The following is a 26475-nucleotide window of genomic DNA, read 5'->3' on the forward strand; positions in this document are numbered from 1 at the left end:
CCTATAGTCAGAGAGGCAGCTTGGCAGCTGTCTTCAGGGCCACAGCACTCCTGGGCCAGAGCACTGGAGGCTCCAGACCCGAGGTCAGGCTGAGACTCAGCCACCATGTGTGCAGATTTTATCCAAGCACCCATGCTGGCAGAGCACTCAACACCGTTTTTTTTTTTTTTTTTTTTTTTTTTTTTGGTTTTTTGAGACAGGGTTTCTCTGTGTAGCTTTGGAGCCTATCCTGGCACTCGCTCTGGAGACAAGGCTGGTCTCGAACTCACAGAGATCCGTCTGCCTCTGCCTCCCGAGTGCTGGGATTAAAGGCATGCGCCACCAACGCCCGGCTCAACACCAGTTCTTAAAAGCAGCGTAGTGTGCTTGTGTGCTCGCGAGGATCAGAGCCTGGCAGAGGACGCAGCAGAGTGTTTGGGGGCCTCCAGAAGACATGACAAGTTTTGATAACACAGTCTGCCTGACATGTCTGAAAATCAGGCAAGCGTCTTCCTGGCAGGGAGGGTGATTCCCTGCTAATGAGCTGTGAGAGGCTGAGAAGAAGCTATCCAGGAGGAACTTGGCCCTCTCCTTCCGGGGGGAGCAGCCTGCAGTTGAAGCCTGCCCAGCCTTCCCATCTCAGATGCCCCCACCCCCCCCACACACACTCCCACTGCCATCACTGCTCTCCGATCCGCTACCCTCCAGGGAGCCTTAGCTACCTTTCAGGTGGAACTAATGCCTGGAGTGAGTGTCTCTCTGGGTCAGGACCAGCAGTGAACCTGGGCTCCTCTTCCCTCTCATCTGGAGCTACCTTAGCCTTGACTAAACCCCTGCTTTCAGTCCTGTTCAGTAGCCTAAGGCTCACAGAGACCCAGGCCAAAGATCTCAGTGGTGAACACAGATGGGCCTCCTTCTTGCGCTCCCCACAAGGCACCTCTCCTACAAGGAGTACTCTTGAGCCTTCACAGAAGTCTGCGAGAGCAAAAATGAGAGGTGCAGGCAGGTATCGGAGGCCAGGACCTTAGTGGGCATATGTGTTTAAGATCAGGCTATCTGCTATAACAGGTAAGCCCAGAACCGGCAGAACATCCAGACAACGGCTATTTATTAGCTCTCACCCATATGAAGGCAAGTTGATGGAGGAGGGGGTGTCTCTGCTGCTGCTCACTGGCTCTTAGGGACTCAGGGTGTTGGAAGCACACTGGGGATTCCCACAGTCACCCTGGTTTTGGAGGATTTTATGGACCAGGTCTCCTGGTGTCATATGGGACTCAGGCCCCCGTTCTCCTGAGCCAAACAGTCCCAGGTCCCACTGAACTGCAGAGTGAAGCATAGGTCCTGCCCATATAGCAGCTCCCATCTCTGCTCTACCTCAGGGACGAGCTCTTGAGACAACACTCTGAGCAGCCTCTAGGGGCCTGAGTGAATGCCCTTCGTGTCTGTGAGCAGCACACAGTACTGCTGAGAGCTGGGAGGGGACGTGCCATGTGGTTCTGTATCCTGCAAAGAGCCTGAAGTCACGTTGCCCATTGTCTCTGCAGCCTCCCCCCCCCCCAGTGCCCCTAGTCCTAATGGCAGTCAGCAGCTTCACCCTGCAGGCATGCCTTCACATTCCAACCTTGCTTTACCTTAGGCTCTGAGACCCTCAGCCTGCACCCATGTCCAGGGACCTCCAGTCCCCGCCTCATACACATTCTCTAAGTGATCACCTCAGGACCTTTGCACATACTGGAATCTGCCTGGGATGGCCTTCCTCCACCTTGCCACTCTGCAGTTGTCTGCTCCTCCTTCTTCATCCACAACCAGGGTCATCTCAGGCTCCCTATCACTGCGGGCTGCTCAGCCGGGCATGTGTCAATGGCTGCCTGGGTAGCAGGTGCTGTCATAGCTGCTGTGCCAGAGTAAACCCCTTTACTCTCCAACCCTCTTCACAGAGGAGCACTGGAGGCCCCCAGGGGAATAAGTTCCTAGAGTAGGCCAGGGGCAAAGTCCCAGAGCAGAGCAGAGCCCCAACTCTGGAGTAAGTGTCTGTCCCATCTGTCTCCACCAGCTGTCACAGTGGATCCCACTAGTCCTTTCCTAGACTTTACTGTCTTCCTGAGAAAGCAGCTGTGGGGAGGGCTTAGGCTCAAGCCATCATGGACCTTCTCCCTCCAGGGCTCACTGTCTCTGTCACCTCAGTCTGGGTGGTGATTATCTCTCAAATCCTTCACCCCCTGAGACACAGACCAGACCTAGAAACCTCACAGATCACGTCTGCCGTAATCCTCTCCTGGCTCGATGATGATTTTTGCAAGTTACCCTGGAGCATTCGGAGATGATCTGGGGGGCAGCGCCTGTCTTCTCCATACTTGATTATGTCCCATGGTGTCTTAATGACTTGAGCTAAGCCTTTCATTGACGGGCAAATACAGATTACCATATATTTCTAAAACTCTGTGCTGCCAAATCAGATCTGTGTCATTTCCTCCATCTTTTGTACTGCCAGCGCCAAGTGTGAGAGATAACTTAGGGCTCTAGCTGGGGTAGCCTTGACACCCTCCCTCTCATTTTAGTGTTGCTCTGCGCATACTGTGAAGTGGAGCAGTCTTCCAGGCTCTTACTGCATCTGTGAGTCACTCTGGCCCCCATCCAGCCCAGAGGCCCTTGGCCCCCAGAAAGCCGTTCAGGCACCAGCATGAGCTTGGGTTTGCTGTGAGCAGGAGGCAGGTGGGCTCGGGTTTGTGGGTGGGGCTACCCGGAAAGGACCCTGGGCCTCCAGCTTCCTCTTCTGCAAGATTCTGCAGGTAGGTCCCCCACCTGCACATCCCAAGTTGGTACGCTGGTCCACTGATGGATTTAGGCTCACTGCTGGCTCTGGCAGGCTAAGTCATTTGACCAGGGTCGCACAGCTGCTAAGCCCTAGAGTCAAGGCTTAATTTTGTTTTATAGAGAAAGAAACACACACACACACACACACACACACACACACACACACACACACAGGCAGAGAGACAGAGAGACAGAGACAGAGACAGAGAGACAGAGAGAGAGAAACAGAGAGACAGAGAGAGAGAGAGAGAGAGAGAGAGAGGAGAGGAGAGGAGAGAGAGAGAAATTTAACCCATTACTGCTGCCAAAGGTGACTGGTAGTTGCTTTCACTGGCAGGCACTGTGGCCTATGCACCCGTAAAGGAAACACATGTTATCACCACCTAAGACAACCATTTGCTTCAGCAATGAACCAGAGTCCTGTTGTACAGGATGAATCAGGAGAGCTTGGACGCTTGGCTGTAATGAGATGAGAATATTTACTGACATCCCATCCTCATTGTGTATCGACTGCCCCAGGTCTGTCCTGAGCGTGGGTCAGTCTGGTGGTGGATGCTGTGTTCAAGAGTCTTTAAATCCAGCACTCAGGAATCAGAAGCAGGTCAATCTCTGAGTTCAAGGCCAGCCAGGGATACATAGTGAGACCATCTCAGAGAGGGGGAAATGGAGAGGGAGAGGGAGTGTTTGGCATCTTTCAGAATCTAGAAGGCTCTGTGAGCCACAAAAGAGATCCAGGGCTATCCACTGGGCCTCTTTCTGCCTCTTCTCTCGATGCTGGGGTGAACTGGTCCACTGCTAGTCCCGTTTGCTTCCTAGTCCCTAGTCTCTGTGGGTTCACTCTGTGCTCATGACTCAGAACCTGCCATGGAGCTAGCATCCTCCTGGGTCTTTGATGGTCTGGAGACAAGTAACAGGGCTTCAAGACCTCTGCCTTCCCAGTCCTCCTGCGAGCCCATCTGGGTCATATAGATAGTGGGGACATAGACATGGGGACATGCCAGCCTGAAGGAATCTATAGAAAGCTGTGCAAGCTGGGGTCCCTGTCCTGTGATGAGGGACCCCAGGCCTCCAGAGAGAGAGAAAGAGAGAGAGAGAGAGATCAAGTTCCTTACACACAGTACCTGCGCAGGAACAGCGCTGCAGTCCTGGGTAGGAGGTAACACCAGGCTGCAGAGAAGCACCCTTGACCTCCTGCACCAAGGACCCTCTGCACAGTGGTGACAGGAGGTCCTCTGGAGCAGACCCTGCCTCCCAGTCCCCGCTTTGGGGCATTTGGCTGACGGTGTACCTCTGTTCTTTATCTGTAACCACGGCCTCTTTGTCAAGTTGTCAGGAAGCTTGTGGTTGCACTGTCAAGGCCTGGGGTACCCCTCAGGGGCAGAGTGTTTGCCACTGTGAGAGAGGACCTGTGTTCTGTCCCCAGCACTGCAGATGGGAGTGGCTGTGGTGCCCAGTAGGAAGTGTCCACAGGTTCAAGGACAGCTGCTCCAGGCCTCATTTAATTGACTTTCTAGCCCCCAGGGCAGCTTTAGCAGGTAAAACTGTTCGTATTACCCAGATAAGGAAACTGAGGCCCACACGACCACTAGAGTCAAGCTTGTTTGGTGTCTCCAGAGTGCTGCCCACTCCCTGTGGCTGGAAGGGCCTTCCCAGGGCCTCAGCTCTGTACCAGGCTCCCGCCCACCTACCCCTGCACACTCCTGCCATCTCCATGTGTGTCTTGGGGTGAATGAGGCCTCTCTCATTGCAATCAGTAAGTATTCATCTGGTTATCAGGACCACACATCCGTATCTCTTGGCTCTGGCCCATCCCGTAAGAAGATACACAGTGATCAAGGCAGAGCTCTGTGTGGCTACAATGTATGCCAAGCCCTGGAATGGGGAGACACCCCCCCCCTGCTGTTACAGACAGACGGACGGACGGACCGACAGACGGAGGCTCTCTTAGTAGGGCAGAGAGAGGCAGCTGGCTAACTCAACCTAGATCTGTAGGAGTGTGGAGGTCCTTAAAGCTTAAGTTCTTCTTGTTCACACACATACACATACACATACACACACACATACACATACACATACACACAGATAGACACACACACACAGACACGTACAGACACACACACACATATACATATATACACATACACACACATACACACTCACACACACACACTTGTGTGTCCCTAAGTGACTATTGGGCACACCCCAGACTCAGAAGACTAAGGTCTTCTGGGTCCCCTCCAGACCACTCCTCACACAGCAGCCCATCAGATGTGCTCCTAAGCTAGCTAGACCCCCTTCCCTTATCTCCATGGCCCTGCACAGCCTGGGTCTGACCCCCTCTCTACCTGCTGCTTCCCCTCCCCCCCCCTTCTGCTCCAGGAACTTGCTAAGATTTACTCTTGCTAAGAAGACAGTGTGCAGTCTTCTTCCTACCATAGCTTACCCTCTCCCCTGAGTGTGCCCTGCTGGCTCTGATCAGATGGACACAGCCCTTCCTGACCACACCCCCCACACTCCCCTGTGCTGTGGAGCTCTGCCCCTGCCTCTGGCTGCCTATAACCCTGTCTCAGTCCATGTGGTCCGAAGACACCACTAGTATAAAGAGAGATTAGCTGGGGTAGGGCTTTTATGTGATGCAGCTGTTTTGGGGGGTCACACTCCAGTAAGTAAGCACCATTCATTACTGGTTCACCAAGCTAGGCTGAGAGTGTTACTGTGGTGTATCCATGGTACCCTGCCTGGGCTGAGGAAGTGTGTTCTCATTGCCCCGGCAAAGTCACCCAACACTCTTGCAGGACCTTTATGCTTGGGCCTTGGTCCCTCTCTTCCCACGGCATTCCTGTGCCAGGCCCCAGCACCCTGAGGATAGACTTGGGCTGAGTGGATGAATCTTGAGCAAGTGACTTAATCGGCTAAGCCCTGATCCTCATCTGTGAGAGGATAGCATTACGAGAGCTGTCACGAGGCTTAAGAGAACTGTGTGTATGGCACTTCGGAGCCTGGCTCAAAGTGAGCACAGAGGGTGCCAGCTCTGGTGAGGTCATGGGCATCTGTCAGGTTTCACACTCCAGGGGCATGCATTTCCTGGAGGGTCAATCCCAGACCAGGATCTGAGGGCATCACGTAGCTGAGTTCTCCCACTGGCATCCCTTAGTGGGAGGCAGAAGAGCACCAGAGAGGGAGGGGCCAAACTCACCCATTGACCAGGACCCGTGCCTGAGATACCCAGCCCACCGCTATGATAGCAGCTTCCTTTTGCATGAGACCCCAGGAACGCCCTATCTCCTAGGTCCCATCTGTAACACCGTTGCATTGGAATTTATGTTCCTAAGATGTAGGAGGCACTTTAGAACCCTAGCAAAGAACATCTCAGACACAGAGACCTGTGCTGTGACCCCAGGACACAACTGGTGATCTGTGGTGAAGACAGATCATCACTTGCAGAGTGGGTAACAGGCACTGTGCAGGGGGCTGCGAGGCCTGGACTGCATCATTGCTCAGTGCATCAGGAGTTTGACCCTGTAGAACAGGAGGATTGGAGCTTTTAAATAGGCCAGTGGCGTGGGCAGGGCAGACTGAGTAAACAGCCCTGTGGTACTCGGCTTCTAGAGAGCATTCTGGATTCCGGGAATAGTTCCTAATAATGTTTTTCCTCACAGAGGCTCCAAGAAGCCTTTGCCTGGAAACAGCCACTAAGTGCAATTTGAGTGACCCAGGAAACAGCATCATAAACATTCCAGGAAAAAGAAAAAAAAAACAAAAACCCTAGACTACATAGTAATGGAAGGGCTGGGGGGGGGGGGGTGAGAAGCCTGTGTCTGTAATCTCAATACACAGGAAGCCAAGACAGAAGGCCCATGGGCTTGAGGCTAGCCTGGCCTACCTAAGGAAAGAAACAGAAGGTTTCTGTGCTTCTGGATGGCATCGTCCTACAAGACAGTAGTTTTCAACTAGTATAGTATGCTCGTGACGAGGTCGGGGTTGGGGACGGGGGGTGGGGGTGGGGTGTGGGGCGTGTGCTTTAACAAATCTTCCTAGAAACACATGTGGTAGGACTTTCCAGGCGCCTTTGCTGCCCCCGAATTTAGGGCTCAGAGTAGTTATTTGGTGAGGCTCTCCAATTAGACAGGTCAGGAATTCCCAGAAGGCTCAGCATGCCTGGCTTTTCTGTACCCGGTGTGCAGGCGCTCAGCTGGGAGGCTTGGGGGTGGAGCTTCCCGTGGAATCCATGCCAGTCATTGGCCAGACCTCTGATGAGACTGTCAGGATAAATGGGCATGGCTCCTGGTGGCTGTCTTGGGCTCCCCCACAATATGGCAAGGTCCCTCACAGAGGCAGGAGGGGAGCTGCCAGTCAATTTCTGCCCAGAAGCCAGCATACCCGCCCATGCTTCCTTCCATTGGTCCAGGTCATCGCCTGTCCTGCCCAGGTGTTGGGGGAGAGCCATGGAAGGAGTGCCAGTATCCCACAAAGCCTCGTTCCCATGGGTGGGCAGTGCCTTTGCCTCAATCTATAAAATTACAGCCTGCCACACACAGCCACCCCGCTCTCTGTGGCAGCCGAGAAGAGACGTGCCTGTTGTTTCACTCCAGATCAAGAGAAGTCTCTGCGGATTGTATCATTAAATTAAACGCAGCCATTAGTGTGTGGCTCTGGGGAGACGCAGTAATAGGCTATGCCTTGGGTCATTTTTTTCCCTCCTAAATGTTCTTCCCGGAGCTGGAGTTGCCCAGCCTGACCCATTTCTTTCTGTTAATATAACATAAAAAAATCATTATTATATGGCAGAGTTGGTAGAGACACATGGGAGCGTGGCTCTTTAGAGGCAGCACTGGTAGGGGGTGTTGGGCTGGGCTTCTCTTTCTGTCTCTCCTCAACAGGAAGCTCTGTGAAAGGTGGTGTGTGCACACCTGTGGAGGCCAGAGAATGACCCTGAGTATCTGTCCTCTTCAGGTGCTGCCCACCTTGGTCTTTAAGACATGGTCTCTCATTGGCTTAGAGTTCATTGATTAGGCTAGACTGACTTTCCATTGAGCCCCAGGAATCCTCCTGTCTCCATTATTCTGCAAGGATGTCAGGGGTTTTTTGTTTTGTGGCTTGTTTGTTTGGCTTTTGTTTGTTTGTTTGTTTTGACAAGGTCTCACTGTGTATCCCTGGCTGCCCTAGAACTCATTATGTAGACCAGGCTGGCCTTGAACTCACAGAGATTCATCTGCATCTGCCTCCCAAATCCTTGAGACACAATCTGTATGCCACCACACCCAGAGAGAATAAAGGTTAACCCCAAGTCTCCCCAGTACAGGGGTGGTAAAAGCATGCCACCTGAGGCTTTTTTATTATTGCATTTATTTATTTATTTATTTATTTACTGTGTGTATATGTGTGGAGGTCAAAGGCCAACTTGCAGGAGTCAGTTTGCTCTTCTACCACGTGGGTCCTGAAGACCAAACTCAGATTATCAGGCTTGGTGGCAAGCACCTTTACCCACAGGGCCATCTTGCCAGCTCCATACCCTGCTTTTTGTCTTGAGGCCCAAGACTATAACTCAGGTTATCCTGGAATTGGGATATGATCCCAGGAATGAGATATACCCTCATTCATGCTTGTGCATTACCACTTTCTAGCCTGAGCCGCCCTCCAGCCTGTGACTTGGTTCCCTCTGCCTTGAGGACAGATGGGTGGGGGAGAGGGGTAGACAGGGGAGAAACCTAGGGGCTGGCCTAGGAAGCCCTTGGGTTATGCTGCAGAACAGGGCTTCCCAGGAGAGAGCAGGGGCTGGGTGTGGGGGAGGGAGCACAGAGGCTGAGGGTCCCTTTGGAAGGAGGAGCAGGAAGCTTCCAGTGTGTTAATAGGAGATGGTGCCTGCAATTTCCAGTGACAATGGCCTGGCAGGAAATTTAAATCTGGGGGTCCCCAGCATGTGGACAGGAACAGGCACAGACTGAATCTCAGACAACCCAAGATATAGAGCCGGCAGGCAGTGAGGAGCCAGGAAAGGGGACTAGGAATCAGTTACCATAGGAGAAGCAAGAGGGAAAGTCATGCCCTGTGTGTCCCATGTCATGTCCCCCCCCATCCAAGCCCAAGATGGAGCCAGCAGGGGGCCATGGGAGCATCTGTGGCTTCCTGTCTCCAGCCTTCTCACTGTCACCCAGCAGCTGTTTCTTGGGCATGGGAACAACTCCATGCAGACCAGGGTTCCAACCATGGACGGTTCCTTCAGAACCAACAGGAATGAGAGCCCTTGTGCCAGGGAAGGCTTCTCGGAGAAAGTAGCAGAAGGCATGACTTAATACACACCAGGGGATGGGTGTCAGACGATGCCAAGAGCCAACAAGGTGACACTGACTGCCACAGTGGGGTGGATGGGAACCATTGTTGGTGGAGGGGCTGCAAACTCAGAGGTGTATGAGGAGGCCACAGGAATGGCTGGTGGCCCTATGAGCAGGACTCTGGCCTTCTAGGGCTGCTTGGAAACAAAACTACAAGGTTAAGGGGAAGAGGAACCTTTGACCTTTGACATTCTTCAGATGTTGATGGGGAAAGATAAAGCCCTACAATGCATGGAGCGGGTGTGGCCTGAGAGTACTGTGGGCATGCCCTGAGTACTCTGGACAAGGGCAGATGAACTTATGGCGGGTGGCTCATGCTCAGGGACCTTCGGTGGCTCCCCAGTGCCCCAGCCAGGGGTCTTCCCCTTAATCCACAGATAATCTTTTTTTTTTTTGAGACAGGGTTTCTCTGTGGCTTTGGAGCCTGTCCTGGAACTAGCTCTTGTAGACCAGACTGGCCTCGAACTCACAGAGATCCGCCTGCCTCTGCTGGGATTAAAGGTGGGCGCCACCAACGCCCGGCCCACAGATAATCTTGATGCTGCTGGCTTGTGCTGGTTTGAGCCAGTTCTTCTGCTTCCCGGGTCTTTGTTCTTTCTAACATGTTTGGATGTCTCCTGCTCTGAGAGGTTATCCTTTGTGAAAAGCAGACTCAGAGAGGAAGCTGGGAGAGTAAACCAGGCCAGAGCCCACCATGGCTGCAGCCCCAGGAAAGTTCCTGGCTGCTGTTTTGATTCCTGTTGGGTCTTAGGTATACATATGTCATGGCGTCTTTACTGGGTGTCTGTCTGTGCCACCTGGATGGTTTCCACAGAAAACACACAGACACCCAGTAAAGACGCCATGACATATGTATACCTAACCTTCTCTGTCATCCAGCCTAGGCTCCCGAGTGACCCTGAGCCTGAAGTGAATGAAGGTTCTCCTTAAGTGCCTTGCTAGACCCCAGCCCAGCCAGGTGCAGGGTGGGGGTGGGGTATAAATCAACCAAGCCAAGCAGCCCTCCGAGCCTCAAGCCAGAGCAGGCCCTCACCAACAAACTCAGCCAGTTTCTCAGCTCTCAGCATCAGGCATCTTGAGGTGTCATGGGGACAGCCGGTCACGAGGAGCCCCGATTGCTCTCCCTGCTGTGCCCCAAGAGACAGAGGGCTATTGAGGTGAAGACAGGTGACCCAGGGCAGGGTTCTGAAATGAGAGACTGCTTGCTGTGCCCCAGAGGGAGGGACTCAGCTTCTTCCTGACCCAGGCTTGTACTGACTGCCAGATGGGTGAGTGCTTAGGTTTCTTTGTCCAGAGTTGAGAGGTCACATTGGTGGGGGAAGCTCATCTCCCCAGAGCTGGCTTAGTCCTTGATGGGGCCTCATCTGTGAGATGAAAGGGTGACCCAGCAGGATCTCAGAGTCGCTCCACGTCCTTAAAATACCAGCTTTGCAACCTGCATGGGATACATTAGACAGGGCCCCAGGTCATCAGGCCCTGCAGGGTGAGGCCCTGAGTTTCAGACCAGTAACCCAAGGAGCATAAGCATCTCCAGGGGATATAAAGTCTTCACTGGAAGCTTGCTGGCCCCAGAGAGGAGGCAACTGGAGGGGACACCTAGAGAGGGGGCAGCTAGAGGGGACAGCTGGGGGGGGACACCCCCCCAGCTAGGAAAGGATTGCATGGCCTGGCCTTGTGGTTGTGGGAGGGACTGTCACTCCACAAGTTCTTGTCAGCCCTCATCTGTGACCACCCCCCACTGTGGCCAGCCCTCTCTTCTGGCAATATGTCCTTAACTTCTGGCCCTGTCTTTGCCCCACTTCTCCCTTGCCCTCCCTTTCTCTGGTTCTTTTTTTCAGGCTGTACCTTTTATCACACCATGACTCAGTTCAGAATTCTCCGTGTGCACTATCAACACAAGTGAGCAGTTAGGGACACACAGGCCAAGGAACCCTGAATGTGGAAGCACCGAAGCCAGGCCAGACTCGGCGGGCTCTGCTCAGGAGGGCAGACCCTGTGACTCCTGACCCCCTGAGCCTCTGCAGGGGCACAGTGGAGACAGCCATTCTTCTGTGCTATGGGCTCTCTGCCTCCGTTGGCTTCACACGAGTGGATTCAGCCAAACACAAGTGGAAAATATTTGGGAGGAAAGTGTATACCAAACACGATCTTACTCTTGTCTCTAGCCCCTAATAATATGATGTGACAGGGACTTACCTGAGACTAAGTTTCGTAACTCGTGTGGGATGAAATAGAGAACACAGGAGAATTGCCTAGGTCATATCCAAATCAATACCATTTATAGACGGGACCTCAGCATCTGCAAATTGGGACATCCAAGGAGAGTCTGGGTACCAGTCTCCCTAGAAGAATTCAGGGGTGAAAGTGCTCTGGACCCTAAAAGACGTTGCTGCTGGCTGTGATTCTAACTGTAAGATATTAATGAAAGTCAGCCTCCTCCTCCTCCTCCTCCTCCTCCTCCTCTCTCCCCCTCCCCCACCCCCTCCCCTTCCTCCTCCTCCTCCTCTCCTCTTCCAGGAAGCTCTCCAGGTGGCACCATATCACCCTTCCCTCACTCTTCCCCAGTCCCACCCACTCTGGGCCCTACCAGCTGAGGTTTTCCTCGGGCCTCTCCTGCCTCCCTCACAGTGAGGATGGCGGGGAAAAGTTATCTTAGTTTTTACTCCAGGGACTAATGTCGGAGTGGCAGGGCAAGCAGTGACAGCTCTTTGTGAACTCATTCCCTGGAACAAGAGAGAGCATGAGGACTTTTGGGTTGCACATTTGTCTGGCTTCTTTGTCTAAACTGTTTCCCATTTTTCTTTCTAATGGAAATAAATCTCTAGCAATAAAAATAACTCAGAACAGAGAAATCAGGCACTAGGGAAATGTCTGGAGATCTACACAGATGACACCAGCTAACAATCTAAGCAACAGAGGAGAGGCTACCTTAAATGCCCTCCCCTGATAATGAGATTGATGACTGACTTATATGCCATCCGATAGCCCTCATCCAGCAGCTGGTGGAAGTAGAAGCAGACACCCACAACTAATCACTGAGCTGAACTGGAATCCAGATGCAGAGAAGAATGAGTGATGGGCAAAGGGGTCCAGAACAAGCTGGTGAAACCCACAGAAACAGCTGACCTGAACATTGGGGAGCTCTTGGTCCCCAGACTGATAGCTGGGACACCAGCATAGGACTGATTCAGACCCCAGGAACATGGATTTCATTGAGGAAACCTTGGAAATCTACAGGACTTCCTGTAGTAAGTAGATCAGTACTTATCCCTAGCATAGGTGTGGACCTTGGGAGCCCATTCCACATAGAGGGATACTCCCTAAGCCAAGTCACACAGGGGTGGGCCTAGGCCCTATCCCAAAGTATATGATAGACTCTGATGACAACTTACAGAAGGCCTCACCCTCCCTGGGGAGCAGAAAGGCTATGTGATAGGTAGGATGTTGGTTGGGAGGGTGGTGGGGAGGAGGGGAGGGACTGGGAACTGGAATTGACATGTAAAACAACCTTGTTTCTAATTCAAATAAAAAAAGGAAAACAAAACAAACAAACAAACTCAGAAGAAATAAACAGTATTTTTGCCCCAGCACCCAGAGATAAGCCCTGAACCTGGAAGTCTCCATCTTGGAGCCCCCTTTTCCCTTTTCGTCTGCCATACTGCTTCTGAAGTTTTGTTTAGTTTTGCTGGCTTTGTGTGAGAAAGAGGATATGTGTGCTCATGCGCACATGTGTGTAGTGCCCAGAGGACAACCTCAACTGTTGCTTTTCAAGTACTATCTTAGATTTTATGACACCGGGTCTCACAGGCCCAGGACTCACCAAGAAGGCTAGGCTGGCTGGCCATAGGGCTCCAGGGATCAGCTATTTCTGTTTTCCCAGTGCTGGGATTACAGGCCTAGCCACCACCTCACTAACAGAGCCATCCCCACCACCTGTTCTGTTTTTATTCTTTAATCTTTTTTTAATTACTATTTGAGAATTTCATATGTGCCTATGATGATTGATCAAACCCAACTCCAACTCCTCACCTGTCTTCCTTCTCGTCCTCTGACTCCACTTAGCATGGTCTGTATTTGCCTGGGTGTAGGGTCTTCTACTTGATCATGCATGTGTCGTGTGTGAGTTGCTCTTTTGTTGCTGTGATAAAATAACACCACCGAAAGGACCACAGGGAAGAGTTTACTTACAGAAAGTGCATAATGGCCGGAACCGGAAGGTGAGCAGTTGCATCTCAACTGCACACAGGAAGCTGTGAGTGACAACAGGAAGTAGAACAAGGCTGTAAACCCTCAAAACCCAACCCTAATAATGTACTTCCTCCATCAAGGCTGTCTATGCCTTGTAAAGACCCCACAACCTCCCTCTACAAACAGTGTTCAAACAGGAGCCTGTGGGGGACATTTCTCATTTAAACAACAGGTAGACTCTTAGGGACAGCATCCCTGAAGAGAACCAGTTCTCCTCCACCAGCAGCCATCAGTCTCCCAGAGCTCCTCAGCTAGGGGTGGGACTTTATTTTGGGATTTTTCTGGCTTGATCTTGTACAGTCCTTAGGCATGCTATCCCAGCCACTGTGAGTTCGTGTGTACAATGACCCTGTCGTGTCTGACAAATACTGCTTTGCTGCAGACATCTGTTCTCTCTGGCTCTCACGGTCTTTCCACCCCTTCTTCCCAGATGACCCCTGATCCTTGGGTGAGGGGCATAGATGTCCCATTTAGAGCTGAATACTCCACAGTATCGTATTCTCTGCAGGTTGGCCAGTTGTGGCTATCTGTATTAATCACCATCTCCTAAAAACTATAAAATAAATAAAAGTAGATAAATAAATAAATAAATAAATAAGCTTCTCTGATGAGATGTGCTAAACTATGGATACAAAGAAAATTACTTAGGAGGCACCTGGATATTATGTCCCTTTAGCAAAGTCATAGTGCTAGGATCTCCCCTAGGGCTTGTGGCCTAGCCAGCAGCCACAGGTTTTTGGCCCAGTGAGTAGTCCTAGGCATGAGCAGTCTTGTGGTACATCACTCAAGCCTAATCAGAAAGCGACTGGCTGATTACTCCTATAACGTTAGCACCAGTGTTGCACCAGTGGGCATATCCTGCCAAGCCAGTTGCTGCTGTGTGTTGCCTACTATGTTCTGCTGGGTTCATAGTCCTGCAGTGTCTCTCCCCGCATAAGCATGTGTGAGCTCACAGTGTTCAGAACTAGGAAAGATTTATAATTTCTTTTCTCCTCTGACAGCATGTGTAGCACCTTCCAGCACCATGAAAGCTAGCCAGTAGGCAGGAAGCTTCCAAGTTAGTACCAGCTTCATTTCAGCATGCTCTATGATTCAATCATGTCATGTCTTCAGCGATAGGATCTTACCATAACCTTCTGGATAGTAAGCAATAGTAACAGCAATAGCCTTTAGGGGAGTCTATGGGACCCCACTGACCAACCACTTGGAAGAAGGTAACCCAAGCCTGCCTTTTTATTTGATAAACAATGTCTGGTCTTAGAACTTATTATGCAGTGTTTCCACACAGCCTGACTGTGTTTGTTTGTTTGTGTCTGTTTTTCAACTTAAGAGATCCCAGGGTTATGTTCCAAGTGCATTAAGGCAGATCTACCTCACCTGTCTATGTGGATGTCCCTGTGATGTCTGTGCTATATTCCAGTCTGATTGTGAGGCTTGGAGTTTGCCTACTACGTTCCCCTGGGTTCACAGTCCTGCAGTGTCTCTCCCCGCATAAGCATGTGTGAGCGCTGTTTTTTTTCCCCACAGGATAAAGGAGAAATAGGGATGAGTGAGCCACAGGAATCCCTGTGCATTAGGAGCTGTGTGTGCCACATGGGTCAGTGCAGGCATTGCCTGGAACTGAATGACTTGCTGACTGAGGAGTGGTCATGGTCTGGGAAGGGCCCATCTCCCCTCCCCCAAGGAGACAGGATGATGGATCCATCCTTGCCCTCACTGGTGCTACTGGAGTCCCCCTGGTTGGTGACTTGGAGTTCTCCAAGGGTGATTTTTCTGGCTAAGGATGAAAAGGATAAAAATGGCCCTAAGTTACACTTGCATTTCTCTGCCCCTACAGGTGGCCTCAGTGGAGCGACCATCATTGATTCCCTTGATACCCTCTACCTCATGGAGCTGAAGGAGGAGTTCCAAGAGGCCAAGGCCTGGGTGCAAGACAGCTTCCACCTGAATGTGGTGAGTCAGAGGCCACGGGGAGATGAAGGACTTGGTGAGTCAGTGGCCATGGGGGGATGGGCAGCCTCCAGCTCCACAGACAGCACACTTCTTGCCTAGGGCTATATAATAGAGCAGGCTTGAGGTGGGGATGTCTCCCAGCTGGTGTCCTTTGGTGCCAGGGGAAGACAGCCAGCACCATCCCTCCCCTCCCCACATCGCTCATCTTGGGTGTGTTGCTCAGCAGGAAGGGAAATGGCTTTGGCTGAGGCAAGAGATGGTGGGGAGAGTTGAGAGCTGGACCGGATAGCTGGGAAAGACTTTCCACCTCCTTGGACCTCAGTGTCCTCACTATGAGACAGGAAGGATGATCAAGACAGGCTGTAGAGAGTATTTTATGGCCCCATAAAGTCAGCACAAATCTAAAGCCTCCTTATTGCTGTTACAATTAGTAGAATCATCTTGAGACCTTTGTAGCTTCTGGTGCCTGTGAGGCCAGGGGCGTACAGAGCCCTTTGCTCTTTTTCTGTTGGTTAGGAGAGAGGCAGAGGGGCATCTTCCAGGACTCGCCTCGTCCCCTGAGCAGCCCCCAGATCCTCCAGGCAGAGGATAGGCCTGCCCAGGGGACTAGGGAGCCGTGGACACTCAGAGAGGCTGGGGCAGGCTAGAGTGTTTCCAGAAAAAAGGAAGGTGGGGTCACCTCTTTAAGCCTTAGCTTTTTCATCTAGAGACTGGGGTGATATCACAGAGAGCTGTGAGGCGGAAAGGAACTGAACTGAGCTTTGTGTACTCTGCTGGTGGAAAACTCTTCCCTGATTAACAGATACTGATGGCTGCTGTCAATAATGAAAGCTTGAGCCAAACCTGGTAGTGCAGGCCTGGAATCCCAGCCGCTCTGGAGGCTGAGGCAGCCAGAGCACAAGTTCAAGGCTAGCCTGGGCCACTTAGTGAGACCCTGTCTTAAAATAAAGAAAAAAGAAGGCTGGGGATATAACACATTTTCCTAGGACCTCAATTAAATTCCCAGTATTACAAATAAAAATGAAAAATATGATGCACCTGGGGCAAAGGAGGTGACAATAGACACCTGTGTAAGACCCTGCTCAGTTTACTGTACCACCTGTGAGAAGGCCTGCCTGGGAGGTGGTGACAGACCTATTCTGTGCAGTAGGAAACCCAGGGGTGAAGGAGAGGTCTGTCTCAAGTCACAGAGCCATGAACATGGCCTAGGTGGGGAATTCAGCCAGGCCCTGCCCTTGGCATGATGCCATCGTGGAGAAGGGCAATGTGAGTTGGCCCAGAGACTGACAGCTCTCACATGGGCATCTGCCCACAGCCTTTGGTTCAGCCCTGCCCTGCTGTCACCCCAGGGAAGGGCCTCCCTCATTCCTGCTTTGCCTCTCCTGCAGCTCAGCAAAGCTCCTTGGAACACAGCCAGGCGTAACTGCTCCAATGGCCTCCGGCAAGGCTGGGGAAGGAAGCCAAAGCTGGTGTTTATTTGGAACACTTAAATGCACAGTAGCAACTGCCAGGCAGGTGCTGGCCCTCTCGACCTCTGCTATGAAAATCGAGCTGTGGCCTGGCCTGCTGGGGTCCCCAGAGCAGGACACAGGTGTGTGTTAAGGAGAGCAGTATGGCGCGTGTCCAGGGCCTGGATAGCTCTGGGAGCTTACCCATGCCCCTGCCGTTCCCTCCCTGCCTTCTTGCAGAGTGGAGAAGCATCTTTGTTTGAAGTGAACATCCGCTACATCGGAGGACTGCTCTCAGCCTTCTACCTGACAGGAGAAGAGGTGAGTTGGTCCTTTGAGGCCCCAGTGCTGTCCAGACTGGACGGGTCTTAGGAAAAAAACCATAGTCCTGCCTCCTCTTTCACAGTAAGTGGCTTCATGGGGCAAGGTGGTCTGCCAGAGACCAAACAGTAGCCCCCATGAGGATTCCACATTGCCCAGATCTATGGCCCAGGTGAGCACACTTGGCTCCTAGAGCAGCTGACGAGTTTTCTGAGAACAGAACCATGTCCATGAGAACTGGCACAGTTGCCCTGCACAGTTGCCCCGTACAAACCCCCCCCCCCCCCCGCACACTTGCCCCACACCAGCAAACTGCTATGCTGCAATTCACAGGGTCAGCTCTTAAGACCCACAAAGCTAAGACTGCTGCTTCTCATTCCCAGGGCCTTTAGCTTTGTTCTTGTTTTAGTGTGTGTGAGTGTTTTGCCTGCATGGATGTCTGTGTAGCACATAGGTGTCTAGTGCCCACAAAAGCCAGAAGGCATAGGATTCTATGAAACTGTACTTACAGCTGTGAGCCTACGTATGGGTGTTAGGAAGTGAACCTGGGTCCTCTGGAAGAGCAGCCAGTGACCTTAAAAGCCAAGATGCGGAACCCATTGATTTTGATACACTCACAGCCAGCTCTTTCCTTCCCTCCTCCTGTCCTGGGCAGAACTGTAGCCAGATACTTGCCTGCACCCATTCTCAAGGGAGCAGTGTGGCAATGGAGCCACCCTGCTGGCCACCGCCTGCAATTGCAAGGCTTCGAGGGCCAGGAAGTGCCCAGGGTCACCTGCTAGTGACCTTAAACACCCTTCTTATCATTTTCTTTCCAGTCATAGGACGGTCATGATACCTCTTTAGACCAAAGAACCCTTGTGACATGGGACAGGAGGGAGAGAGTTTGGCCCAGGGCTGTCACCTCCAAAGGGCATATTCTCTCTGCCAGAGAATCCTGAATTGTACTGAGATTGGGAGAAACTGGAGCCTCCTTTTCTCCTCTTGAGTTCTCATCACAGCACAGCCTGAGTATGGGGTGGCTGGGTTGGCAGCGTCCCCAGAATATAGGTCATCAGCCAGGCTGTTTTCTGGGATCCAGAGGACCGCTCTGCCCTGCTCAGCTGCCACCTGGAACCAGGAGCTGAGCAGGTAAAGCAGGCGAGCTACGGAGAAATCCTTCCTCCCTCCATCACTATGCAAGAAAGTCTTCCTCCCTCAGCTGTCATGACTGAAGTCGAGAGCTTAGTGGTAACGGGCTATCTCTATCTCCTTCGTCGCTTCAGGCAGCTCTCTATCAAACATAATCTCCTCAGTAGAGATTACTGCTTGTACCAATTTGTCCAAAAAAAAAAAAAAAAAAAAAAAAAAATTGTCGATGGGAGCCGTCGGCTTCAAGCCACCCAGAGCTTGAATTTTCTTTGAAAATCCCAGGACAGGAAAATGACAGAAGGAGCAGGAAAAAAAAAAAAAAAGGGCAAAGTCATTCATGTGGTTCACAGGTACCTGCCCAACCTCCCGGCTGGTGTGGGTGGAGGGATGGATGGGCGCAGGGAAGGAGGAGGGTGGTGCTTGAGGACTAACCACTCAGAAAGGAGCTAGTGGCTCTTGGGTGGCAGCCACCCGGCCCTCCTCTGACCCTTCTCTAAGAAGTCTGAGGTTTGGAGCCCTCAGCCCCCTCCCTCGCTTTGACTTCTCAGGATGTGCACCTGGCAGGGGCTGTGGACCCGGGCATCGGTGACTTGAGAAACAGTTCATAAGGCTCAAAGAGAACCCCAAGTAGGCAGCACTGAGTCTGTCTGTACAGTCCCTGCCCAGAGGTGCAGCACACCTCCGAGGTCCCTGCTATCCCCGGGCATGCTACTTTTCTAAATAGCAGATTGTGAAGAGCTCCATGGGAGCTGCAAACGCCCCTTCAGCACAGGGAGGGCTTTACCCACTTGCAGATGACAAAACAGACTTGCAAACCCATGAGGCACTGTCCTAGGCCTCACTCCAGCCCTTTGGTCTTCCTGCCTCCGTCTCTGTTGTCACTGCTTGCTACTAGGGCTGAGTCACACTAAGCTCACACACACCCAGTGGGTGCCTGTTGGGGACTTCCCTTTGTTAACTTCCCTCAAATGTGTATGCCACATTTGCTGGCTGCTACTTGCTTTGCTTCCGAGAAAGTGGCAGAAGGGGACCCTGCCGGTTAGTCATGCCTGCTGAGACTCGACTCCCATTAAGATGACCAGCATAGGGCTAAAGAGATGACTCAGTCATTAAAGAGCACTGGATACTCTTGCAAAGGACCTGGGTTCGATCCCCAGCACCCACATGGAAGCTCAGAAACCTCTCTAACTCCAGTCCCAAGGGATCTTTTGCCCTCTTCTGGCTTTCTTGAGTACTACACATATACGGTGCACAGACAGACATGCCGACTAAACACCTGCACACATAAAACAATAAAATATTTTTTTAAAAAGTGACAGACATAATCAGAGCTGTTCCCAGGGTGTTAGGATAACACTTCACAGTTTAGAAGCCTGTTCAGATATTAACTTCCTCTTTCTCAATTTCTACAAAAACTCTGTGAAGCTGCCATGGGCACACTGTGCAGGTGGGGAAACTGAGGCTCAGAGACAGTGCAGGGCTCAACGAAGGTCACACAATGACATGGGAGGATGTGTCGGGGCCTTGGCCCTGCAGAATGAAACTCACACCTGTTCCTCTCCGATTCTGGAACAGTGGCCACCGAAAAACCACATCCCTCTGTGGAGAGACACTAGGTATCCTAGAGAAAGCCACAGAGCTCTGTAGCCCTGAGTGAGCCACTCTGAAGCTCAGCTCTCTCAGCCATAGTGAGGGCCTTCCCTGTGAGCTATTACAGAGACTAGAGGTCTGCAAACACAGCTCCCCCCCCCACTCCCTTTCAAGGTGGCAGGGTGGACCTATGTTCTTCTGTCCCCAGAAGTTTTACTCTACATACATGCTTGTCTATAGTAGGAAATTACCAATACGGAGTCAGGTAGAAATATAAGGGTATTTAATAGGGAAAAGCCTTACAGAGCGAACCAGCCAGCCGGTGGTAGTCTGTACAGCAAGAAGCAAAGAGAAACCGAAAACGAAACGCAGTCCCCCTACTCACTCTGACCATGCCCTCACAAGCCTGCTCAGGTACTCCTGTAGCCAGCCCCTAAGAAGGTGTGGCTACAGCTTCCCCTACATTTGTCCAGTCCCTTCTCAGGACCACTGGACAATCTGTGACGGCTGCAGCAAGGTCTCCCAAGGGCTGTGCACAGGAGGGACATGGTACTCTGCTAGAGAAGAGCCTGTCAGCTAGCTTGGCTTCCTCAGGGTCTCAGGCAACCATGCAGCTGCCTGGACCCCACATCTGGGCAGGTTCCATTCCCTGCCAGAAACCTGGCTGGGTAAAGAGACCCACAGCCTGCATTCAATCAAGCCCTTGTCACTAAGCCAGTGGCTTCCAACCCGGCTGAGCACTGCAGCAGACCCACAGGGTGAACCTTGCAGCTCCAGATGACAGGTGCCTTTGGGTTGTAGACCAGTGCCCATGGTCTACTTCCAGGATCACTGACAGGACTCACAGGAGGCACTGGACAGTGTCCTCTTGTCTGACCATGTAGCCAGCCCTGCAACTCCCTTTCCTCTTCCTTGGCAAGGCCATGAACCCTCAGAGGCCTCAAACCCATTCGCCACTCAGAGTTGGGAAGCCCCTAACAGTTGCCTCATGGGACTTTTTGTTTGTTTGTTTGTTTGCATTATATTCTGTGGCTTGGGAGACCCAGGGCCTTGAGGACTAGGTATGTGAGCTCCTTCTCCCAGCCCCTCATTTAGCAGATTTTTGTCGTTAGTGGCTTTGTGAGGAAGGTCAGGAAACTGAGTCAGTAGAGCTACAGACTGGGGGCTTGCATCTCATCTCTTAAGTGAAAATTTATGATCCTCTCTAGGTATCCATGGTGATTGGGCCCAGGACCCCTACAGATCTCAAATTCCAGGAATGCTCAAGCCCTTACCTGAAATAGTGTGTTATTTGCAGAGAGCCTACATTCATCCTCTCAAAGTCCTTAGGATGCCCAACAGCAGAGGCTGTGTCTTGCTCCCTCCTCTAGGAATAAGAGTCCCTGTGCATAGTCAACACAGACATGCTTTCTACCCTTCCCTCCAGGGGGTAGCCCACACTGGCCTCAAATTCCTGGCTTCAAATGTTTCTCTTGCTTCAGTGTCAGGATTACGGGTGGATCCCATCATGGCCAGTTTTGTTTTTGTTTTTGTTTTATCTGTGTTTTCAGTCTGCAGTTTGTTGAATATGGAGTCCAACTATGTTATAGGTCTGTCATGTGTGTGTGTGTGTGTGTGTGTGTGTGTGTGTGTGTGTGTGATGATGTTTGCCATGCATGCAAATGCATGTGGGCAGGTACCTGTACCCTCAAATTGGGAGACCAGGGCCAGCTGTCTCTTACTGAACTGGAAGCTTGCTATTAGGCTAAGCTGCCCCGCCAGGGAGCACCACCTATCTCTGCCCCACCCAGTACTCCTGGTTCCAGGAGCCACAGCCACAGCCAACTTTTTCTGTGGGTGCTGGGGATCTGAACTCAGGTCCTCAAGCTCACAGAGTAAGTGCCCTTACCCACCAAGCTATCTCCCCAGTCCTATTGTAAAATTACACAGGCTGAGCATGGTCAAAAATACCTGTAGTCCCAGTCAGGCAGTGGTGGCGCACGCCTTTAATCCCAGCACTCAGGAGGCAGAGGCAGGCGGATCTCTGTGAGTTCCAGGCCAGCCTGGACTTTTACACAGAGAAACCCTGTCTCAAAAAACCTAAATAAATAAAATTACATAAAAGCATCAATAAACCAAAAGAAGGAAATAAATATCATTTGTGGGTTAACCCTTCTGAGAGGACATTGCTAAAGTTTTGATATATTTCCTTTTTTCATGCATCCATATGTAAACAAATTTTAAACTGAGTTGCACTAGTTTGGAAAATTTTTCTGCATCATAGGTGTATATACTTACTCTGCTCCTAACGATTCTACTACATCATTTCAGTGGCTGCATGCCATTACATTGCGTGGAAGCCAGGACTGAACCACTTCCCTGTCTCTTGATGCACCACAGTCTATTTTAGGCAATGCTGGAATAAACAACCATAATATAAAATCTTTCATAGCACTCTCAATTATTTATATCCTAAGAATAAATTGGGTTTATTTGTTTTTTACATTACATTTGTTCATTTGTCTTGTGGGTGTATGTGCACACACACGTGTGTCACAGCATCCATGTGAAGGTCAGAGGACAGCTTCTGAGACCACTCTCCTTCCACAATGTGGGTCTTAGGGATTGAACTCAGGTCATCAAGCTTGGCAGCAAGCACTTTTACACACTGAGTTATCTCAATGGCCCTTTGGAAGAAATTGGTTATGAGAGAGACTGCTGAGTCAGAAGGTCACATATCCTCCTGAGTTAACCTAGCATTTCAGAGGGACAGTTTACAGGGATTGAAGCCTCACTTGGGGACCCTGAGCTGGGACCTCATTATGTCTCCTTAGCTATCGTGTGGAGGGTTTAAAACAACCCACTCACCCTTGCCCTTCGTTCCCTATCTGTAAAATGGAACAACTGAATGGCCTCAGAGTACCAAAGAGAGGCCCTTTTCCTGACATGGGGGAAGCTGTCATCCAGGAAGGAGAAGTTTCTAGAATCTGGAGAATGGTTTGGTCTGAACTCTTAGTCTAATGCTGTATATGCTGTGTCCAAATAGACTGTTCCCTCACTTTCGCTGTGTTAGTCAACTCTCTCTCATGGAACAAAATGCCTAAGATAATCGACTTTCAGGAAGAAAGTGTTCTCCTGGGCTCACCGTTTCAGTGGTCTCCACTGGGGTCACCGTTTCAGTGGTCTCCACTGGGGTCACCGGTTCAGTGGTCTCCACTGGGCTCACCATTTTAATGGTCTCAGACTATGCTTACTTGGCTGCTTCTTTGGCTCCATAGTGGTCCAGAACATTGTATCAGGATCATGTGATGGAAGAGATACCAGGAAACAGAGAGCAAGGAGGGTCCCAATGTCTCCAGCAAGTTCCCCCCACTAGTGACCCACCTCCTTTCCCATAGATTCTAGCTTTTAAAGGTTCCATCATCTCCCAGTAGGAATAAGACTGGTGATCAAGCCTTCAACACATAGACCTCTGGGGATGCCCCAGGTCCAGGCTATAACATTCAGCATGTACCATCGCACAGCTCTGTGAAGGACCCTGCTGATAGCCCATCTTCGCAGTGGGGTTTTCCTCTGGACGTGGAGGTGATGCTGACTGTTTTCCCCTTCTCTTCCCAAGGCCACCTGACCACAGTGACAGTCCTTCATTCTCCTACCATCTGAGGAACAGCACTGGCTTCTTATGTACTCAGAAATTGACAGAGAGAAACACCTGGTCTAAGGCTGCAAAGCCAGTGATCTAGGAGCCTGGCCTTCCATCCAGGCTGTCTGGCTGCAGAACCTGACATCATGCCTCTTCCCAATCCTGTCCCCAGCCTCGAGTCCACTCAACTTGTACTTAGTGCCCTTTGACCTTTCTTGGCAGGTGTTCCGAGTAAAGGCTATCAAGTTGGGTGAGAAACTGCTGCCCGCCTTCAACACCCCCACAGGCATCCCCAAGGGCGTTGTGAACTTCAAAAGGTGAGCTGCCCCTTGTGATCCAGTGAGGTGTCCCTTGTGACCCAGTGATCTGCCCCTTGTGATCCAGTGTCTGTGCTCCAAGTCCTGGGTGGTGGCCTGATGAGGAGTCCTAGGGAGTCACTTTTGTCTGACTTAAATTTTTATAGATGTGGGAGCTGAGGCACAAGAAAAGCATAGTTCCTATTTTGTGCATGGTGAGAACTGGCCTTTGCGAAGTACTGTCCTGGACAGGTATTGGTCACCAACTGTAGGGTTTGGGCCACGCAGGCCTGGCCTTCCCAGGATAGGAGGGACATTTGTTCCTCTGCAAATAGCTCCCAGCCCTGTTGACTCAGAGCCTCCAGAGTTGGCCCCAGCTCCCCCCCTCCTGAGGCAGGGCTCAGCAGCCTGCAGGCAAAGCCAGTACTCAAGGAAGCTGAGGGGCTCTGGGCCTTGGCTCTCCCCAGGACAGGAATCCTGCTATAGAACCCTAGCCCTGACTCTGATCTTGGTAAAGCAGACCTCTGGAAGACACAGAAGGCATACGGCCACGTCCCCAAACACCTGCAGCTCTCTGGGCCATATGTGACACACCTGAGCTGGGAGAAAGGCTCGGGAAATCCATGCTCCCTGGTCTGCCTGGGCCCCCATCTAGGGTACCTCATGGGAGTGCTGACCAGGTATCTGGAAAGGGAGTCCGTCCAGCTTCTGCTGGGCTCCACTCTCCCTCCTGTCCCATGGCCTTAATGGCTTTGCCCACCATGTCCCACAAACCAGTGCCTCTTTCACCTGGTGGGAAACCTTCCCAGCATCCTCAGTAAAACTTCGCCGAGGCCAGGGAGGTCATGAGGGCTGACAGGAGCCGTCCTCCACACTGGACTTGATACCTCAGAGATCCACACACAGGCCTGGGCTCAGAGTGCTTCTCCACAAACACTAAACCTGAGAATCAGGACAGAAGTGACCCACACCCTCATGCTGGGTTTGGGCACAGCCCTCAGGGCCCCGCCCTCTGCTGTGGCCCTAGCCCCTGTCTCACCTGTAGCCCTCAGCGGAGCCTGATCCCACACAGACTCTAGAATTCCTGGCACAGGCATGGATATTTTTAGGCTGCTTGCTCGCCATTGAGATATCCTGCACGTGGATACTTCTGGCACGGCCCGCTTTCGTATTCTGGGAAAGAAGCGATCGCTAAAAATGGGAGGGTAGCGAGGACTCAGTGGCCACGTGCTACTGCGAACACTCCTCAGAGATGACCTGGTAGGGGGCTGGAGCTATCCTGCTGTTCCTCTAGTGTTCAGCAGGCCTGGTTGCAGGCAGCTAGAGGGCTAGGCGGCCACACTGCCCAGTGTGGCGGTAGGTGCTCATCTCTGTCCCGGAGACATCCTAGGAGAGGCAAGGCCAGCTGTCAGAGGCAAGACCTGAGGCAGTGACTGTGGCCAAACCAGGGACCTCTGACTGAATCAGTCTGTCACAGGCGTGCATACATGCCTGCACAAAACTCTCCTGCTGCTGCTCATGCCACTAGTAAGGGATCAGGCATTCGAGCTGACCATTGTCATGTGATTCTCAAATCCACACATGGACTCATATATCCATACAGATGCAGGTATGTTCATGTGGTGTGCTCCCTCTAAACATGCCTATACATGCCTACATAATTACTAACAGCTTGGGAGCACACAGTGGGCCGGGCACTCTATGAGCACACGACAGAGAACCTTCCTTTCTAACCACCAGGGCCTCATTTTGCCGGGAAAGAAAATGAGGCTCAGAGAAGTGCAGTAACATTCCCGAGGTCACACAGCAGCCAAATAAGCTTAGGCTTTGAGCTCAGCTCCGGCTATAACAATTGCACCATACACAGGAGGTTTAGCCAGGTAGCAGTACCCCTTGCCAGCGGAGAGGAGAGGAGAGCAGATCTTACTGTTGGCTCATTGTTTTATAGAGCTGGTCGAAGGACCCTGTCCTTTCCTGGATGTTGCTCCGTGTGCAAGCTAGTATACAGGATTTGGATTCAGTTCTACCACTTGCTGTGTGACCTTGAAAAAGTGTCTCCCCCTTTCTGAGCCTAAGTAATTCCCACCTATGAAATGAAGATCACAGTATGGGCCAGTAGAGTTAGAGGTGAAGGGTGAAATAAGACACCAAAGCCACCTGGATCCTATTAGAAGTTTATTGTCACTTACATATGCATAATTCCATACTGATAAAAACGACAGTCATGCGCATGATTAATGCCCCACAATAGCTCCATGAAGCTGAGTGCCTGGGTTTAAGGGAGGAGGAAGCTGATACCTAGGGAGGTGGTGGGGTTCTCCTGAGGGCACCTGGTCTGGGACATAGAGGAAGCCAGGAGCAGGCAGAGAGTGCCAAAACACCCCACACTTGTCCTCTCTACCATCTGAAGCCTCTGGGGCTGGTGACTGTGAGGAGCAGGAGAGAGAACAGAGAGGCCCAAGTGGTGGACAGTGAGGACAAAACCTATCTGGAAGACAGGGTGGAGTGGTGGTACTCGCCTTTAATCCCAGTGCTCGGGAGGCAGAGCAGAGGCAGGCGGATCTCTGAGTCCAAGGCCAGCCTGGTCTCCAGAGTGAGTTCCAGGACAGCCAGGGTTGCATAGTGAGACACTGTCTAGAAAGAAGAAAGGAAGCTAACTGGGGGACTTGGGCTTTCTATTTTTAACTTATGAAGCAACAGTTGACATCACCCACGAAGCCCTCTGAGCTCCTCAGCTGGAG

The 26475-nt window shown here is 51.6% G+C and overlaps 1 protein-coding gene across 1 annotated transcript in view; it reads left to right on the plus strand.

Moving 5' to 3' along the window:
- The window catches only part of Man1c1 (mannosidase alpha class 1C member 1), a 140404-nt gene that overhangs the window by 91503 nt on the left and 22426 nt on the right, over positions 1-26475 (plus strand). The window contains exons 3-5 of the mRNA XM_027399656.2: positions 15211-15326; positions 17015-17095; positions 23661-23755. Of these exons, the coding sequence (XP_027255457.1) occupies positions 15211-15326; positions 17015-17095; positions 23661-23755 (292 nt within the window). The remainder of the gene's footprint in view (positions 1-15210; positions 15327-17014; positions 17096-23660; positions 23756-26475) is intronic.

Source organism: Cricetulus griseus, chromosome 2 (assembly GCF_003668045.3).
Source record: "Cricetulus griseus strain 17A/GY chromosome 2, alternate assembly CriGri-PICRH-1.0, whole genome shotgun sequence".
Lineage (NCBI taxonomy): Eukaryota > Metazoa > Chordata > Mammalia > Rodentia > Cricetidae > Cricetulus > Cricetulus griseus.